This window comes from Lagenorhynchus albirostris, chromosome 14 (genome assembly GCF_949774975.1).
Source record: "Lagenorhynchus albirostris chromosome 14, mLagAlb1.1, whole genome shotgun sequence".
NCBI lineage: Eukaryota > Metazoa > Chordata > Mammalia > Artiodactyla > Delphinidae > Lagenorhynchus > Lagenorhynchus albirostris.
Window position 1 is genome coordinate 22,663,938 of NC_083108.1, and position 19,856 is coordinate 22,683,793.

The window sequence follows — 19,856 nt, forward strand, 5'->3', positions numbered from 1 at the left end:
CATCATTCTTTTAGGGTAGGTCTGCTGGTGACAAATTCCCTGAACCCATCCTGTCCATCTGTCTGGCCCAAAAGGACTACATCAAAATAAAGAAGTAGATGCCATCCCCAAAGTAGGGCCAGAACTAAAAGAATTGTTCTTTTAGAACAGAAGGGGCTGAGGGTAAAGGGCACTACAATTTATCACAGTGAGAAGACAGGGTGAGAAGGGTTTGAAGAGGAGTTGGGACTTTTCAGGTTGTCATTTGTGGGAGCTGTGATAAGGCAGAAGATGGAATAAAGCACAAAGAATCAAGGGTCAAAAGCAGAGGGCAGAGAGAGATGAAGAATACACAAAACTGCCCTTACTCCTGAAGAGTTCCACAAAGGAATGCTTTTTGTGTTTCGTTTTTTTCCCCTCAACAGCATGCCAATCAACAACCCTCTCCAAGTTCAGCTTAAAATACTGTAAATTTTAGGTCAGGCGAGAATGAGTCTCTCGGCCTGATAAATGTCTCTGGAACTCACATCAGCAAGACCAGAAAGAAAATTCTGATTTGGTCGTGATTTTTTTTTTTTTTTTTACAAGCCATTGCCAAAGAAAAACCTTACCTGACCACCCCCTGCCCCACACTGACCCCTCATTTCATAAAGGAGGCAGCTAGGGGGGAATAGCTTTCTTTATCCTTAGATGGGCAATGATAGGGTCAGTCTCCAATTTCCAATTTCTGTCTCTCCTTTAAGCATCTTGGTTCTCATAATTCCCTAGTACCCACCTCTTCAACCACCATCATTCCACTCTCTCCTTTTAGAAATGAGATAAGAATGGGGACTGTTCTCCCATGGTCATATTTGAAATGCTGTAGTTCCCATTTCAATTGTCACAAAGCAATGAAGGAAAATGTCCTCAAGTCTGAGAATTCGCTACGTGATTAGAAATTCTTTCTAGATCTAAAACATCCACAGGCTTTAAGAAAAAGAATGAGCACATAATGATTTAATTGGCTTTCTCTTTTAATCAAAAACATACTTTGTTACAGAGTTCTCAGGAAAGGTTCAACTATTTTTTAGCCACAGACTTCAACCAGGCAAAAGTATACAAAAAGCCACAAAGGAACTACCAGCCTTAGCTAACCAGTTTTCCCAAAAGCAGAGGTTAAATGTGGCTCTTCTGTGAGTTTTGGCATAGCTGCATTCCTCTGACTTCAGAGAAGGAGACAGAGTTGGGAAGTACTATCACCAAATCTGTTCCCAACCCCTAGTCACCTCCTCCAAATGGTTCTGCAGCTCACCAGGTTTTCATCATCCAGGAGCTTTCACACTTTTCCCTTAAATCACATGTCCAAGGCATCGGCCAGAACCCAACTTGGAAGAAGTTTGCTGACTCTATGTTTGGCCTTTTAACCAATCCAAACCCATGAGTCCTTCTATCAATGACAAGCAGCCACAGCAACAGCAGCTGGTTTCATTCCTTCCTTTCCAGCTACCACAGAGCTGGCCTCTACCAGGACTCCCCAATCCCCTACCCTTGACCCACCCCCCAAGGAAGGTTCTCAAGGTCCTTGAAAAAGCCAAGTCCATTAATTATACTCATCCAAGGATAGGCTGGAAGAGAACTCTGAAAGGAATGCTCCAGCCAAAAGTCTTCTAATCAAAATGGACCTAAAAAGAGCCAAAAATAAAGTGAATAATCATCCACTGGTATTAATTTCTTGAGTCATATAAACCATTTTAATTGACACAGTTCAAGGGAATTTCCCTGTTTTCAGAATAGAAGAGTTAAGAAACCAAAGACCCAAAGCAATGACCTCTAATAACCATTAGGCATTTACAGTAAGTTTTCAATCCATTTTAAAGAAAAAATTACCAGCACACAGTACTTAAGAGGATGGTGTCACACACATACCAACCCAAAAGGTAGAATATCATGACTCCAAAAAAAGCCTTAATACACCTTGAATAGAGATGATGGGAAAATAAGATAAAGGCTTTTCTCCATTTTTTTTTTTTAAGTATTTATTGCAGCCCCCAAGGCGGTGCTAGGCCTTTGGTTGAATTTAAGTTTTAAGGACATATTATGTAACTTCTTGTCCACAGAACAGTAATAAAATATCAAGCCTAGTCTCATTTGAATAATGTGGAAATAAGTAAAAAGCCCCCTCAGACAGCAGACCAAAGGTAAGGAAGAAATCAAAAACTGCTGCAAGGTAGGCAAGGTCACTTAAACTTCAGAGCTGGAAGAACTCATCTAGTCCAACTCCCTCATTTTACAGATGAGGCAACTGAGGCCCAAAGAAGGTAAATGACTTGCCCAAGGTCATACATCAAATTAGTGGCAGAGCGCAAACTAGAGAGTGCAACTGTCTGGCCCCAGCCCAGAGCCACTACTAGTTTCAGGTTGAACAAGAACACTAGTTCTGAGACCTATTGAGAAAGCATCTGAAATAAGCTGAAAATTATCCGCATCAATAGAGAGAAATGATTGTCTTCACTAGAGTTTTCTCCTTAGTTCTTCCTACATTTAAAAAAAAAAAAAAAAGATGATGAAAGGAAAAGAAAAAAAGGTTCATTCACTCATTCAAGTCTGATGTTAAAATCCCTGAAAGCATCAGCAATCACTTTAGCTACTCCTTGGGGCAGGATATCAGACCCTCAATTCTCATAAAGGCACCTAAAGGTCAAAAATATCTGTAGAAGAGGAAGGCCAGAAGATAGGACTCAAAAAGGGGACACCAAAACAAAACAAAATGACCCCCTCATTTTCCAAGGTTTTTATTTTTTTTGCTGTTCTTTTTCTTTTTGCTGGTGTCCTCTAGGTAATGGTATTGCCTCTGGCTATTGATGCTAACTTAGTAACCAACCCTTGTAACCCCAGTATTTGTTTGAGCAGCATTCAAGTGGAAGCAACTAAACCGTTCAAAGGGGAAAATTATGAATATGACTCATTTCTCTCTATCTGAACTACCTGAAACTCAGCAAGAATCAGGAAGCACACTAAGCAGTCAAACTGATATCAAATGCCAAAGCAGTGAAGTTCTTTTCAATACTTTACAGGAAAACTTCCTTGGGTCCTGTCCCAGTTTGCCCTGGTGTTTTAAAGAAAGTTCTAATAAGTATGGTTATCTGGCTTCCTTGCCCAGTCGGGAAAATGAATCAGAAAGGGAAGAAGGAACTAAGGGGAGGTATACTAGTAACACACAGGAAGTGGTTGCTGTCATTAAAGGGGCGGGGGGAGTATACCAAAACAAACATTCCAAACCATAGGAGTCTGCGACCATTTAGTGCAGGTAAAACAGTCCCACATGTCTTAGCAGCCTCTAAAGTCTACAAGACAGGAGGCACAAAAGAAACACTGTATCTAGTATGTTCTCTAATATACATATCAAATAACTCCACCCAAAAAAATAGCCAAAGTAAAAAAAGTTTTACTGTTTAAATAAGGCAAGTTTGGATTATGCAGAAAATTCCATTCCACAGTGATACCAGATAAATAAGATAAACAACCTAGCAACACTGGGACAAGTGCTTACAGACAAGGCTGGGCCTGAGGATGCTATGAATAAGGCCACTAACTTTTTACATCCTTCCTGATATATCTTAGGAGAAAAGAAATTATCTAGTTGTGAGGAAAAAATAGAAAGGTTGCACACAAGATTCTCATACCCCATCTTCAATAATCTTGCAAAGGAGGACTTAGGTGATTATTTACAGATAGCTATCCGCAACAATGGGTTCTGCCTTTAGGAAGGAAAAAAAAAAAGCATTTTTTCTATCTGCTAGTCTTAGCCAAACCCCATCCACAAAAGAGTTGTTAACTGACTTTACATACAGGTAATTGCTTTCATATACTCATTTACCCCAGTAACCTAAAATTCACCATTTTCCCAATCTGCTATTATTAAATGCCAGCAAAATGACTCAATGATGGAGGGAGCAACCTATAGAAACTATCAACAAAAAGGATTATTCTGCCTTACTGAGAATAAAACTTCTTCTTTCAAAAGGCTCTCAAAGAGGTTCTGAACTAATCTGATTTTGCATAATAGCTAGTAACTACTAACTAGTTACCACCAAACCAGGAATCGAAATACTTCACCATATATTCTTTAACCTCCACATATACTTAAGGAGCACCATGGAACATGTAAAATTTCCCTTCTTCAGATGGGCATGGTCAAAAAGACAACTGCAATAAACTTTCGAAATAAGATATTTATCATCTGGAAGACAGGACATTTTATTTTGCCTTCAATGTTCTATTACAAATACCCCCTCTCTACACTACACCCTTCCACACGAAAGTGGATTTTTAACTTTGAAATACAACACAGCTCATATGTGTTCATTTTATTTGGGTATTCTGAGTATGGTTATCCCTAAGCCAGGTCACTCAACCTGTAAACCTACAATGTTTACAGGAGGAATGGGACAGGCAACCTATTTGCCTATTAGGTCAATACAAACGAGCCATGCTTCTAGAAAAACAAGGTTATACGGCAGTGATTTATTATCATTATCTTTGTATACCAGGGGTAGTATACTATAAAAAATGACAGACTATATCCCACAAAAGAATCTACTCCCTGGAAAATAAAGGCAACACCATTTTGGATTTAAGGATTTCCCTTTGATAATGCACTGAAAGGCACTAGACAAAAGTGGAATGGGCCTCATACTGGATTGATTATAAAGGTACAAACCTGGTTCATCTCTCTCTCAGCTTCCACTGAAATTCAATATTCTGAGAGTCTCTGAGATATGAACTAGCTAGAGAAAACACACCCAGAACCATATACTCAGAGCAATCAGATTCCAAGAACTGTGGACACTATTCTACTCTTAAAATAGCCATAAAATCTTAAACACTGTGATTCTTTTAGTCTTACTCATCAAAGATGACTACCTCTAAGAAACGTAAATACTGTTCAACAACTATAAGCCCTCAGAAATAACTGATTATAACATACTAGATGTTTTCTCAAAAGCATGTGACTGAACCTAGGCACAAGTATAAAGCAATTAATAACTAGAAGTACTTCTATGTACTTGTCGTATTTTTATGGCTCTTTGCAAAAGGAAACCAAAGTGGGTGGCTTGGCCTGAAAGACAGACTACTTAGCAAATATTTTCCACAATACTTTCCCTAGATGATTAAACATGTAAACCTTCTTTAAAGTAGAATAGGAGGCAATGGATTATATCATAGCATGCTTGTGGTTCTAATCTAACATCCTCGATTTTTAAAATCTGTTATTCTAAAACTCTCTCCCCTCTTGCTCCTATTCTTCATTCACAATAAAACAGACCTAAGTAAAAATTTCTAGAGAATGAAGATACCTTTTAAAAAATCTGCCAATAAAACGTAAAATCACCAAACTTTACAGATTAAGATTAGGTCTTTAACAGAAGTATCTGTAAGTACTCAAGAGTATAAATGAGTTGGTAGAAATGTTATTTTAAAAAACAAAATACAAGTAGCTTGGATCAAGATATGTTTAAATCACAGCAATAAGCAAACTCAGTGGTTTCTAGGATGGTCTTACTAAGAAGAGCTAAGCAAAGAAGAAGATTTGTTGATTTAAGTTGATATAAGGATGACTATCATGCATTAAGTGTTTCTCATGTCTCAAACTTGTAACACACCTGAAATAATCTTATTACACTTAGAAAGGCCCTCCATGAAGAAAGCAAAAACATCTGAAAGATAATCCTTGATTTATTTCACACTATTTATCCTGTAGACAACCTACTTATCTTATAGACAATCAGGCCTAGTTTTGCTACAGTAAAATAAAAGTTAAAAAAATAACCAACCCTACACTTGATACATAATGTCCATAGGGAAGTCCTGGTAGAGTGGGAGAAAAAAACCAAAGCTGCCCAATAGTACTGGCTGTTTGTCTGTCACTTAGTAGAAGGTGTCTCGCCACTAAGGTTGGACTCAAAAGTGCAAAAGAAAAAAAACTTAAAAATCAAACCTAGAATTCAACTTTGCATGTTGAGATTCAGTTTTATTTATGCTACTAGCTAAGTAAAAAGCATACATATTGTATCTGTGGTACAGTCAATACATTTGCAACTTTTCTACTTAAATTCTCTATACAAAGTCACTGCCAATTGATATGATCATTGATGGCAAAGGGCTTAGAATAACCAAAAGGTATAAAAAAGTTTGCAGTCTTGCCCCAAGATACAAAAACTGAATTTTAAACAATGTCATAACATACATGACTTAAACAGTATACGAAAAAAAAGTCACACATCAAATCAAGTACAAAAATATCCAAACTACCTATTATGAACGGTAATGTTTCCCTTATTCTGCACTATTTAACACAGAATTTAGCAATTCCCAAAATATTCATTATTTAGTTTAAGCACTGCCACCTTTGCAGAATGGTTAAGATATTAGATGGAGTGACACTGCTTTTAGTGTTTTTAAAAATACAAAACCTTTCCCTATGTTAATGAAGGAAAGAAATTCCTCCTCTAGGCTTCTTAGTAACCAACCCTGTGCCTAGAAATATAGAATACATCTACTGTTTAACAGGGCTAAAGTAGATTTCATGATAAATAGTTATCCAACAAAGATAACAAATGTAATTTTAAATGATATTCCTTTGGTAATTTTAAGGAATTCTCAATATACAGAGATTAGTGTTTTGCCTTGGCAAAAGAAAATTGAAGTCGCAAGACAATCTGAATTGAAATCATCTTCACTAGTTTAACTTGAAAAAAACATTTGCATAAAAGGTTATAATACATTACTATCTTCTTTTTTAAACACAGAGTAAAGTTGCTCTTGGTAAAATTAACTCACCCGCATGGCACAATATTTTGGAGTAAAGTATGTTCAACAGTAACAACTCACACACAAGATAATATAGGTGAATTAACTTTGAGAACTTCTCTGCCTTTAAAATCAGCAATATTGAATTTATTCTGTAGAATAACACACATATCAATGTTCTGCATATAAAAGGCTCTAAAACATTTTAAAGGGCTAAATTTTCCAGCATTGGAATGATTCCTTCATACATAACTGGTGAAGATTTAATAAGAATGTGTTTTTCCTGATCTTCAAGCTCTGAGCCATGCCTGAAAAGTTCTAAATAGGAAAAAAAAAAATTGTTTTAATCCAGTTTCTGTCTGCTAGGAGCAAGGCAGCAAACACATTTTTCAACCCCTTATGAAAAGATAAAGCAGAACAAAAGTGAAATATATCTTCAGATTATAAACAGGATTGCATTTTATAGTCCACCATCCTGATAATGTTAAGGGCCCCAACATTAAGTTAAAAGACCTCAGTCTAAAGGCTGTGGGTCGGCAATAGGCATGGTGTGAAGTACTTCATCTAGGAGCTGGAGGGCCCGGTGTAAGTGAATCTCAATCCAGCAAGGTGTTTCCTTGATGCTCTGTCTTGGGTAATCAGGCCCCCAGCCTTTCACAAAACTCATCCTGAGTATGCATAAACGACGAAGGTCATCAACACCGATTCCAGCAGCAGCTGACAAACCTAACAGAAAAGATTTAGATGACGTCAGAGGGACAGCTGATCTCTTCCCATCCTCCCTAAATCTTACATTAATAAGGTGATTAGCTTTCTTTACTTTATTCTCCCCAGCATATAACTTCTCTGTCAAGGTGCCAAAAAGTAAGTGTAGATCTATACTTTATCAACAGGGACTGAAAACTTTTGGTAAAGACCACCTACATTCCACATGGGTCCTCTAGCTACCATCAATTATGAATTACCACAATCCACCAACACCCCACCTGTTTTTCTCTTTAGAAGTGGAGGTGAAGGAATAAAAAACAACTTGTTTTTAAGAGGTAGTGCATGTCTACAGGTTGGTTCTAAGAACCTTACTGTCTGTCTAAACAGTCTAGTTCAGAGTAAGACATAACTAATAATGAGACAGTTAACAGTCCTGGTTCCACTAAGACTTCTTGGATGATCCAGATGATGTCTGTCTCTCAGTTTCACAATGTAACAGAGATAATACGTAATTACTCAACAGGGAGCAGTAGATGAGAATGAAAAATTTAATAATAGATCTGGATTCTTTAGTAAAAGCATGTTTATAACATCAAAACTAGCAAATTAATGGTTTAGATGCCCAAATCTTTTAAAAAATAAAGTTTTCTAAATGAGTATGCCTTATCTACCTCTAAATTGTAAACTCCTGAACATAAGTCACAACGGAGACTCTGCATCTAATTTTCCAGAACATACAGTCATATAGTCAATCTGCATTCATCAATATTACAATGCAACTAATGGGAGGAATTTGTTATGTACTGTAGAGAAACCTGCAGGGCCACTGCAGTTTTCTTAGCCAGTGTGATTTGCTTACCACACTGAAGAGGTTAAGAACAGGGGTTGAATGAATCACTAGTTATGCCTTCAGACGTGGAAGATGGGTGCCACGTGTTTCCATCATAAAAGTCTATAGTCAGGAGTTTAACTCTGCAGTAAAAAATTCCCCATCAGTGTGAAACCTGGCACACAGTTCAATTTTACCCTAAAATTAAAAAAAAGTCTACAAGTTACCAAAATACCACCCTCACTTAGTTTTCTCTCCATGCTTAGCATACTTAAGAAAAAACTGGAGAGGTGCCTAACTCTGAAACTGAAATATGCTTTCCTTCTAGAATAAAGCAAAGCATGTCGGTGATCTCAACCCACCCTGGCTGGTGAGGCAAGAATTAAGAGCATCAGCAAAAAAAAGGGGAGACTGATCAATATAATATAATAACCCCCTTTCTCCTTTATCCCATACTCCCTTTTTTGATACAAAAAGAATGAACACAGGGTCCTAGACAAAGGGCAACTATTACAGAATAACAGTTTTCTTTTTTTTGTTTACAAATTCAAAAATGTTATCCCAGTAAAAAGAACTTTAATTTCTATTATTGCTTAAATTAACTAATCAACTGAGTCAATCAAGATAAAACGCCAACTATTGCACTTTAAAAAAAAAAAAATCAAAAGTATACTTACTGATAGCTGGGGCTATTCCACCTACTGATCCGGGGCCAGGGATGTTTCCTGCCACGGCTGCTGCCTGGGCAGCTGCTGCAGCTTGTGCAGTAGCTGCCTGTTGTTGCATCTGACGATGACACTGACGCAAATCAAAGACCTTAAAAAAAAGTATAAGTCTCATGCCATGAGTCCAGCAGAAAATATTCCATACATCAAAAACCAATGCATAAAACTCATAGCTTAATTCAGCTCTCAGAATTAAAGAATTCAAAATTTTAATTTTTTATGTATATGTAGTTCTTAGGAAAGGTGGCTTGAAGCTCACCAAGAGGCACATTTCACTATGAGGACAGCTTTGGCTGCCACAGCTCTCTGTATCCTTTATCTAGAGTTCAGTGTGGGGCAGCCATTATTGTCCTTGTGAAAAACCACACCACTGTGTAAAATGAACAGTTAAGAAATCATCCCTCCCTTTCATAACCAAATTGCTGAGAGTTTTCTTTAGGCTGAATCGATGGCCTAGATCATATGGCCAACTTCTTTTCTTTATCATTCTATTTGGAGGAGTGAATAAAAGGCACTGTCACTATATAAGAAAACAACTACATTTCTCAGAGATGCACACTTTAATCCATAGGAGCAAAATAACATGATATTTAGGACTTGTTTTAAAATACTTTAGAAACAGAGGAAAAAGAATAGATCAAGTAAATGTAAAATCTTAACAACTACTGAATCTCAGTGATAGATACATAGGATTTCATTAACTAGTTTCTCATTACTTTCTGTATGCTCGTGATAAAAAAAAAAAAGCTTAGCTTTGAATCCTATCACTGATACCTGCTACCTACATGGGTTAAATTTCTTAACCTCTCTGAGGCCTCAATTTTCTTATCTATAAAATGGGAATGCTAAGTGTACATGCTTTTTTATAAGGCTGTTATAAACTTGGCATAGTATACAGTAAGCTGTCAATAAATGTTACTTATTATATTTTATTTTAGTTTTGGCCTCCCATATAGCCATTGACCTTTCAGGATAAGTTAAGGAGTTCATAAGTAATTTCAATGTTCTTTATCAGCCATGCCAAGGGCTGGCATTTTTTAAAGCACTGGAAGATTACACAAGCAGAGTGATCATCTTAGAAGTTGCAAGAAAGGAAAACAAGGACAGAGTAGAAGCAAGACTGCTCAATGCACTTTTTTTATATCATTTTAATTTCTGAACCATGTGACTATATTCCTTTGTCAAGAGTAAATTACATTAAAAAAAATCCTTCTAGTATGCACAAAACCCAAATATAAGCAAGCATAATTATCCCTGACAATAAAAGAAATCAAAGAACGCATAACATAGTACTTTATCAGATAAACAACAGGTTTGAAACCCAAACCATTAGTTTTCAGATGCCTGAAAAATTCTGACTGTCTTTAGCCATGGTATTTACATGAAACATAAGAGCATACAACAACAATAAACAAGAGAACCCTCTCCAAACAGCAAACCACATTCCTATTTACTTATTTCCCTACTCAATGCCAATCTTCCAGCATCAATGACGGACAAAACTTAAGACTATCCCATTCTCTGAAGAGTTAGAAATTTGTCACAAATAGATGTATTTATTACCTGACCAAACTATCAGTCCTAAAAGGCTTCAGAACAGAAAGCATGACAAAGTCAGGTCTGGAAATCAGAAATCCCACAATGCCCAGAACAAAACCCACTGTTTTTTCAAGATTCCCAAGAGTCCATTAGATTCTGAAATTTTCCACTGGGCTCTCTGACCTCTTAGAAGGCATCACCTAGCACAGTACAAAGTGGGACTCAAATATTTGAAATGCCAAATAGCTCTATAACCACTTCTTTTTAAAGAAAGAAACTAACAAATCTTATTTTTTAGAGCAGTTTTAGGCTCAAGATAAAACTGGGTAAAAAGTAAAGTGAGCTCTGCCTCCCTACTCAATCACAGCCTCCCCCACCGTCAACGCCCCGCACCACAGTGGTGCCCCTGCTACATCGATGAACCTACCCTGACACACCGTTATCACTCCAAATCACAGGCTACATTAGGGTAACTCTTGGTTTTATAATTCTATGGGTTTAGACAAATGTATAACGACACGTATCCAACGTTGTAGTGCCATACAGAGTACTTTCACTACCCTAAAAATCCTCTGCGCACTGCCTATGAGTTCTTCCCTCCTCTCTATCCCTGGAAACCACTCATCTTCTTACCGTCTCCATAGTTTTACCTTTTCCAGAATGTCACAGAGTTGGAGTCATACAACATGTATGTAGCCTTTTCAGATTGGCTTCTTTCACTTAGTAATATGCATTTTAGGTTCCTCCATGTCTCTTCATGACTTAATAGCTCATTTCTTTTTAGTGCTGAATAACATTCCACTCTGTGGATGTACCACAGTTTATTTACCCATTCACCTACTGAAGGACATGTTGGTTGTTTCTAAGTTTTTGGCAGCTGTGAATAAAGCTGCTGTAAACATCCGTGTGTAGGTTTTCGTGTGGACATACATTTTCAAATCATTTGGGTGGATATTAAGGAGTGTGACTGATGGATCATATGGTTAGAATACATTTAGCTAAGCTATGTAAGAAACTACCAAACTGTCTTCCAAAGTAGCTGTACCATTTTGCATTTCCACCAGTAATGAATGAGAGTTCCTGTTGCTCCACATCCTGGCCAGCATTTGGTTTTGTCAGTGTTTTGGATCTTAGCCATTCTACTAGTATGTAGTGGTATCTCACTGTTGTTTTAATTCACAATTCCCTAATGACATGAACTTGAACATCTATTCATATGCTTACTTGCTATCAATGTATCCTCTTCACTGAAGCATCTATTCAGGTCTTTTGCCCATTTTTTAATCAGGTTGTTCTCTTACTGTTAAGTTTTAAGTGTTTTCTATATTTTCGATAACAGTCCTTTATCAGATGTGTCTTTTGCAAATATATTCTCCCACTCTGTGGCTAATCATCTCATTCTCTTGACACTGTCCCTCGTAGAGCAGCCATTTTTAATTTTAATGAAGTCCAGCCTATCAACTGTTTCTTTCATGGATCCTGCACTTGATGTTGTATCTAAAAAGTCATTGCCATACCCAAGGTCATCTCCTATGTTATCCTCTAAAAGGTTTATGTTTCACATTTAGGTCTTTACAACCACTTAAAAAAAAATTTTTTTAACCATCATTAACCTAGTATGGCCCGGGAGGAGGGAATACAGCTTACTTATAAATTCCCAGGGTTCAATATGTTCTCAACATATCCCCACCTCCACCATGAGTTATTAAAAATAACCAAGAGATATTCACACATAGGTTCTTTACAATATGTTATAAACAATCATAATTACGACTGTCTTAATCTAAATCTATGCTAACACCAGGAGCACATATTAACCACAGAGATGAAATTTTAAACCTTTTATCTGCAGATGTAGTAAAAACGATTCATTAAGCACCTCAGCAAACCTTCTTTCCACATGGGTTATTTATGTAATTACAGCACCCACACCAAAAGACATATTATTGGCTATACTGCTAACTAAAACTCAGGCTGCCTCCCCACTGTATACTCTGTCTATACCATAATAGGTTTCATCTGTTATACTGGATAGTAAAATTAAGGCTTTCATTGAAATGCAACCATCTTCCTTTCAAAATTTGACTGAGTTGTTGATAAAAACAATTCAAAGTAACCAAAGGTTTTAAATATTCTTTTTGGCTCAGATCCAAAACATATTTCATCACCACCCCTGGGCTAATCAACAATTTACCTCTGATTTCATTTATTTAAACACATTTCCTGTGGTTACTCTCATATAAGTTTATTACAAACTTATTATTTAACAAAGGTGAGTGTCTTCAGGATATTCCCTTTCAACCAGGAGTCAAATTTTGGCATTCTTCTTTATAAGGCTCAATTACAGTACTCTGTTTAAATCAACACCAAGAAATAGTAATCCAGAAAGAGAAACAGATAATTGTGTTGGTGGTATACCGGGCATCTGAATATTAGACTGCTTTAAGGACTTGCTAAGTAATCTGACCTGGAGGTAAGAATCATGATATATAGTAACTGGGAATAAATTTAAGTGGGATCATAATAACCTTCAACCTAGTCCAGCTGTGGTTTAGAAACACAGCCTGCCCCCTGCCCCTAACATATGTGTTCAAAAACAAACCTGACTCATCATCATAAGAGAAATGCATATCAAAAACCACCACAATGAGATACCACTTCACACCCTCTAGGATGGCTAAAATCAAAAAGACAGATAGCAACAAGTATTCATGAGACTGTAAAGAAATCAGAAACTTCATATACTGCTGCTGTAAATATAAAATGCTACAGCCACTTTGGAAAACAGTTTGGCAGTCCCTTAAAAAGTTACACAGAGTTATTTTATGATCCAGCAATTCCACTCCTTGGTATATGCAAGAGAAATGAAGACGTATGTTCACACAAAAATCTGTACGTCAATGTTCATAGTGGTATTATTCATAATATAGCCAAAAAGTAGAAACTCGTATGTCCATCAACTGATGAATGGATAAACAAAATGTGGTATATGAAATATCATTCAGCCCTAAAAGGAATGAAGTACAGATATATGCTACATGGATGAAGCTTGAAAACATTATGCTTAGTGAAAGAAGTCACAAAAGACCACATTACATGATTCCATTTATAAAAACTGTTCAGAGTAGGCAAATCTATAGAGAGAAAAAGTAGGTTAGTGGTTGTCTAGAGCTGGCGGAAATGGGTTGTTGGGAGGTAACAGCTAAAGAGTACAAGGTTTCTTTCTGGGGTGAAGAAAATGTTCTAAAATTGATTGTGGTGATGGTTGCACAACTCTGTGAATATACTAAAAATCACTCAATTGTACTCTTTTAATGGGTGAATTATATGGTATGTGAATTATCTCAGTATCTCAAAAAAACTCTTAAAAAACCTGAGTGTCTACTGCTTAAGCAACAAAAACAAAACAGATCTTACTTTTGAAAGCAAAAGAGCAATGCCACTTAAAAAGAATTCAAACATTTGCTCCATTTAAAGCTTGTAAAATGCCATTTTGTTACATCAGATTTTCATAAATATAAGGTGACTGCTATATCATAAGAGAAGCACGAAAAAAAAATCAACATCTTAGGAGAAAAAAAAAATACAATTCAGTCCTAGCTTCTTGGTTTATAAAATGAAAGAATGGTTCTTTAAACCTATGTTTTCCTCATTTTAACTAAAAAGAAAAAAATGTGTTTGTGTGTATGTATGTGTATTGGGGGTAGGGATGGATTCCCCCATGTGGACTCCCCAATGTAAGGGCACTCCTTCCAAGGGTTCATGTATCTGTATGCAATTCACCCCAGTAACATGATCTCTGGTGAAAATCTACCTGACAACCTAAACTTTAGTTACTGCGGCCCAAAAAATTAGTAAATGAAGAAAAGGCCAATGGTTAGATTTAGGATAAACTTGCATCTCTTTCTGGCTAATGAGAAGACTCTTCTGAAGAACAATATACTTAAGTAAACAGAAATAACTATTTTTAAATCTTAGTTAATATAACAAAAATGGGATTTTTTTACTCCACTAAAATGTACCACAAGAGAGTTATTTATTGTTCAAGGCAAAAGTCTGAGATTGCTATAAAAATCTATCCATGACAGTGGTTTATCAAGTGATGACACGTCTCATACCTGGGTGGCTTTTCAAGGACCATTTGTACCAAAATAGAGATCCTACATTATTTGACAATCCTAGAAATTAATTATACAAAATTCCACATTTTTTAAGCTTAAATGTTTTAAATACTACCTCATATCCGTTAAGTTCATAACTACTGTCTGGCACAAAGTATATATTCAACACTGTAGTCCTCTGTCCATTCACTTCTAATTGCACAAGTAATCCAGAGACTTGTAGTCAAGATGGATGCATAGTTATGCATAATCACCTTTGCTCTCTGCTCCAAACATATACAAAGGCTAGAAAAACTATTAAAAATAGATATCTTCCAAGCCAATCATAAAATTCATGTGGAAATCCAAGGGGCTGGCAATAGCCAAAATAATCCTGAAAAATTACAAAGTTGGAGAGCTCGCACTCCCCAATTTCAAAACTTCCTACAAAGCTATAGCAATCAAGAAAGGGTAGTACTGTCACAAGGACAGATATATACAGCAACGAAATAGAATTGATGGCCCAGAAAAAAACCCTTTATCACTTAAGGTCAATTGAGTTTTCAACAGGGTGTCAAGATAATTCAATAAGGGAAAGAACAGTCTTTTGAACAAATGGTTGCTGGAACAACTGGTGCTCATACAAAAGAACAATCCTTTCCCTACACCATACACAAAAATTCACTCAAAATGGATCACAGACCTAAATGTAAGACCTAAAAGTATAAAACACTTAGAAGAAAACATAGGCATAAATCTTCATGACCTTGCCTTAGGCCATGGTTTCTTAGATATGACACCAAAAGCACAAGCAACCAAAGAATAGATAGACTATACTAAATTTTCGCTTATAACAATAATAAAAAGACTAAAAAATCCAATTAAAAAATGGGAAAAGATCTGAACAGACATTTCTCCAAAGAAGATACACAAATGGCCAATAAATACACAAAAAGAAGTTCAACATTATTAGCCATTAAGGAAATGCAAATCAAAACCACAATGAGGCAGATACCACTTCATATCCACTAGAATGGCTAAAATAAAAAAGGCAGATAATAACAAGTGTTGGTGAGAATATAGAGAAACAGAAACCCTCCATATATATTGCTGGTGGAAATGTAAAACAGCACTACCATTCTGGAGAACAGTCTGGCAGTCCCTCAAAAAGTCAGACATAGAGTTATCTTATGATTCAGCAACTCCACTCCTAGGCATATATCCAAGAAAATGAAAAAAATACATCTACCTAAAAACTTATACATGACTATTCATAGCAGCATTATTCATAATAGCCAAAAAGCAGACACAACTCATGTCCATTAACTTATGATGGATAAACAAAATCCACAGTGGAGAGCAAGGACGAAAGACAGAAGGTACTTGGGGTACCAGCACCAAACAGGTGTAGAGGACAGGAATTTGACTTCTCAGAGTGATATGGAATGAGAAAACAGGCTCTCCAAGGGCTACAACTGGGCACCTGCCCATAAATCAAGTGCTGGTAAAACAGTTTGACAGTTAATTCAGAAATGCAATTAGGAATAAAATTCTTGTCCATGGCATAGGTAAGCATCAGAGAAATCTATGCAACAGGAAATTAGGCCCTGAGCATACCTGGGGATTGGAACTCAATTTCCTCAAGGGACAAAAATTCCTCTACCTTCTAAATATAAGAATTGGTCCTGAGATGTGGATCCCAGGGTGCCAGACTAAGGCAAAACTGCCCTACAGGGAGAAGCCATGACAGGAAGGAAAAAATAAAAAATAAAATCTCTTGAGAAAAACTTGCCAACAAATATTAAACAGACTACAAAGCATACGAGGAAACACAGCACCACTTAAAAATAATAAAGCACAAATAAGCAAAATTCCTTGTGGAAAAATTAGAAAACACAAATAAAGATAATTCTATTTGTGTGCTAAGCAATTTCCTAGGACTAAGTGATGAGGCAGAGTTAATTCCACTAACTTACAATAGCTAATCTTAAACATGCTGAGGATGACGGTGAAAAATCTGAAATTAAAAATATATTTAGGGTATCTAATTACCATCTTCCACTTTCAAAAACAGTGTATGTTATAAATTAAAATTAAAATAGGTTGAATATGTAATAATTAATGAAAAATACCTCAGGCTTAATTTGCAAAATAATAGTAAATAAAACTAATGCACAAAATAACTAACCTTAAAAAAAGTGGTACTGAAGAATTTTTCATTTCTCAGTTCTTAATGTGAAAAGCTATACTTTTAGAATTCCCTTCCATAAAATCCTAAAGGTTGGCTAAGATGCAATTTCAGAGTCTGAGTTTTACATATTTTATATCAAAGGAAATTTGGAGGTTTCACTCAGTATTTTCAAGAGCCTGTGTATTACCCTAAAACATTTAACAAATTTGCTAATAAAACAATAGGGCATGAATGCATCCACAAAACTAAATAACCAATCATATCAATAAAAGTGCCCAGGAAATGTGTTTTATATACAAACATAATTTCTTATTTAATACATAAAGAGACATTTTTACACTCCTCCCACCTCCATCTCAATTCTTTAAACAACAAACAGAGCTTTCCAAGTCTAAAATATTTGAGTAAAATTGCAACTAACCTTTATATATGCACTTGGGTAGATCTTATGAACAGCGTCTCCAGGTGCACGCCCAGCTTCTCTGTCCAAGTAGTAGCTCTGTACAAAGACTGCATGGTCACTAAGGCACCTGACCCAAACATCACCTTCACCTTTACATTCCAACTGCACACCTTTGCCTATGTGCAACCTTAGGAAGAAAAAGTGAATCACATTTCGATAAGTATTTAAAAATAAATTTTAGTTCAGATTATATAGCATACCCAATACTGAAAAATTTTAAAGAATAAAGGACATTATATAACACCATAACCAAAAGATAGCCACTGTTAACATTTCTGTATGTTTATTTTTTTTAGTATCCTATTCATATGTAATAATGATGAACATTCACATAATGCTTATTATGTGTCAGGAACATTCAATATAAATTCTCACTTAACCTTCACAATTCATTTTAAATTAATTTAAAAATTCAGTTAATCACATGAGCCAAATTTTAACTGCTCAACAGCTACATGTGGCTAGAAGTTACTATACTGGACAGCACAGATATAAACCATTTCCTTCATCACAGAAAATTCTATTAGACAGCACTGGCTTAGAGAGTAGATAATTTGCCAAAATCACACAGCTAGGGATAGAGCCAAGATTATGTGCTTATGCACACACACATTTCCTTAAAGAGTTGAGATCACACAGTACCTAAAATTGTGTATGTTTTCCTGTAATATTTCATCTTAAGTATTTACATTTGATTATGTAAACTTTTTATATTTTAATGACTGCATAAAAATGAAAGTGTATTAAAATTTACTTAACCATTTACCTTTTATTATCAGTCTTCCATTATAAATAACACCTGTGGAAACATGTCTTCATTTTATGTTATTTCCTCTCAATAAATTTGGAGAAATACCATACAATCAGAGGAAATAAAAACTAGTTTTCAAACCGGGTTCCAAAAGGTCTAGTTACGATTCAAAACACAGAAACCTCACTGACTTTTAAAAAATACGGTATTTTATCATCTTTTAAATAACAAACATCTACAATTCAAATGAAATGCTTACAAATTCTGAATTTTCAAGACGATCTTTATTCTTTTATATTCGAAAACATAATTTACATTGAAAGATATCTCTGAATAAAAGACAATGTACTATGTTCAATTTTTAAAATTAACTATCTAACTATACAATCAATACCTTGCTCTCTCAATGGCTTCTGTCCTGTGGACATTGGAGAGTTGACCCAAGCAAAAGCGATCTCCTCCAGAAGGGTCTACATAACCATCAACAGTAACAACAGGACAGCTTGAAGGAACCTTAAACGTCTCTCCTACTTGAACATCCATTTCAAAGTAAGCAATGGAACACCAATACTCAGGAGCTATAGGAGATAAATGGGAGAGAACAGCCAATCATGTGAGAAAGATTTAAGGCTTTCACTTTCACTCCATATGACAAAGCTTTTCTTAAAGGGTGAAGGAAAGAGAGAGCACACAAAAGAATTTATAATGCATTATAAAGTACGCACTGCCATGACTTCTACTTTTCAGCTTAGTATCTTACATTCTTGAAACTTAAAGTCATTTTTAAAATCTGGAATTTGGTTCTTACCTGAAAGTACCCAATCAACAGGGAATTTAAAAAACGGAAATTAGAAACATACATTTTTTTACCATGATGTTTCATCTAACTGCACATAATATTTTCTACGTAGTTTGAACTTTTATTTTTTTTTAAAGCACACTGATTCTAATATGTATTTCAGAGAAGTGTTCTTGAATAACATCAATCTACGGTATATATTTATAGATCCCTAAATGAGAGAGAGGGCATAACCAAGCCAGACATCACAGACAAGAGTCAAGGTTAATTACACTCCAACTACACAGTTTCTGTGAGCAGGATTTTTCAGTTGTCTCTTGGATGAAAGGTCATTTGTCCCATCTGTATTTTTAGTGAAGTCCATTCATGTTAACTACTATAATTTTTTTAATTGTTTTTTTACATAGCAGGTTCTTATTAGTCATCCATTTTATATACATCAGTGTCGACATGTCAATCCCAATCTCCCAATTCATCACACTGCTTTTCCCCCCACCGCTTTCCCCCCTTGGTGTCCATACGTCTGTTCTCTACATCTGCGTCTCAATTTCTGCCCTGCTAACTGGTTCATCTGTACCATTTTTCTAGGTTCCACATATATGCGTTAATATACAATATTTGTTTTTCTCTTTCCGACTTACTTCAGTCTGTATGAGAGTCTCTAGATCCATCCACGTTTCTACAAATGACCCAATTTGTTCCTTTTTATGGCTGAGCAATATTCCATTGTATATATATAGCACATCTTCTTTATCCATTTGTCTGTCGATGGGCATTTAGGTTGCTTCTGTGTCCTGGCTATTGTAGATAGTGCTGCAATGAACATTGGGGTGCATGTGTCTTTTTGAATTATGGTTTTCTCTGGGTATATGCCCAGTAGTGGGATTGCTAGGTCATATGGTAGTTCTATTTTTAGTTTTTTAAGGAACCTTCATACTGTTCTCCATAGTGGCTCTATCAACTTACATTCCCACCAACAGTGC

The 19,856-nt window shown here is 35.9% G+C and overlaps 1 protein-coding gene across 4 annotated transcripts in view; it reads right to left on the reverse strand.

Moving 5' to 3' along the window:
- Positions 1–974: 974 nt before the first annotated feature.
- SMAD4 (SMAD family member 4) overlaps positions 975–19,856 on the reverse strand; it is a 59,948-nt gene continuing 41,066 nt past the window's right edge. For 2 of the 4 annotated variants that reach the window (XM_060122091.1, XM_060122090.1), the window contains exons 9-12: positions 18,469–18,652; positions 17,282–17,450; positions 8,983–9,121; positions 975–7,494 (exon numbers count right to left, since the gene is read on the reverse strand). In XM_060122091.1, the coding sequence (XP_059978074.1) occupies positions 7,283–7,494; positions 8,983–9,121; positions 17,282–17,450; positions 18,469–18,652 (704 nt within the window). In that variant the 3' untranslated portion in view covers positions 975–7,282. Of the gene's footprint in view, positions 7,495–8,335; positions 8,449–8,982; positions 9,122–17,281; positions 17,451–18,468; positions 18,653–19,856 lie in introns of all 4 variants that reach the window. The other 2 variants (XM_060122092.1, XR_009534944.1) reach the window with 2 other exon arrangements.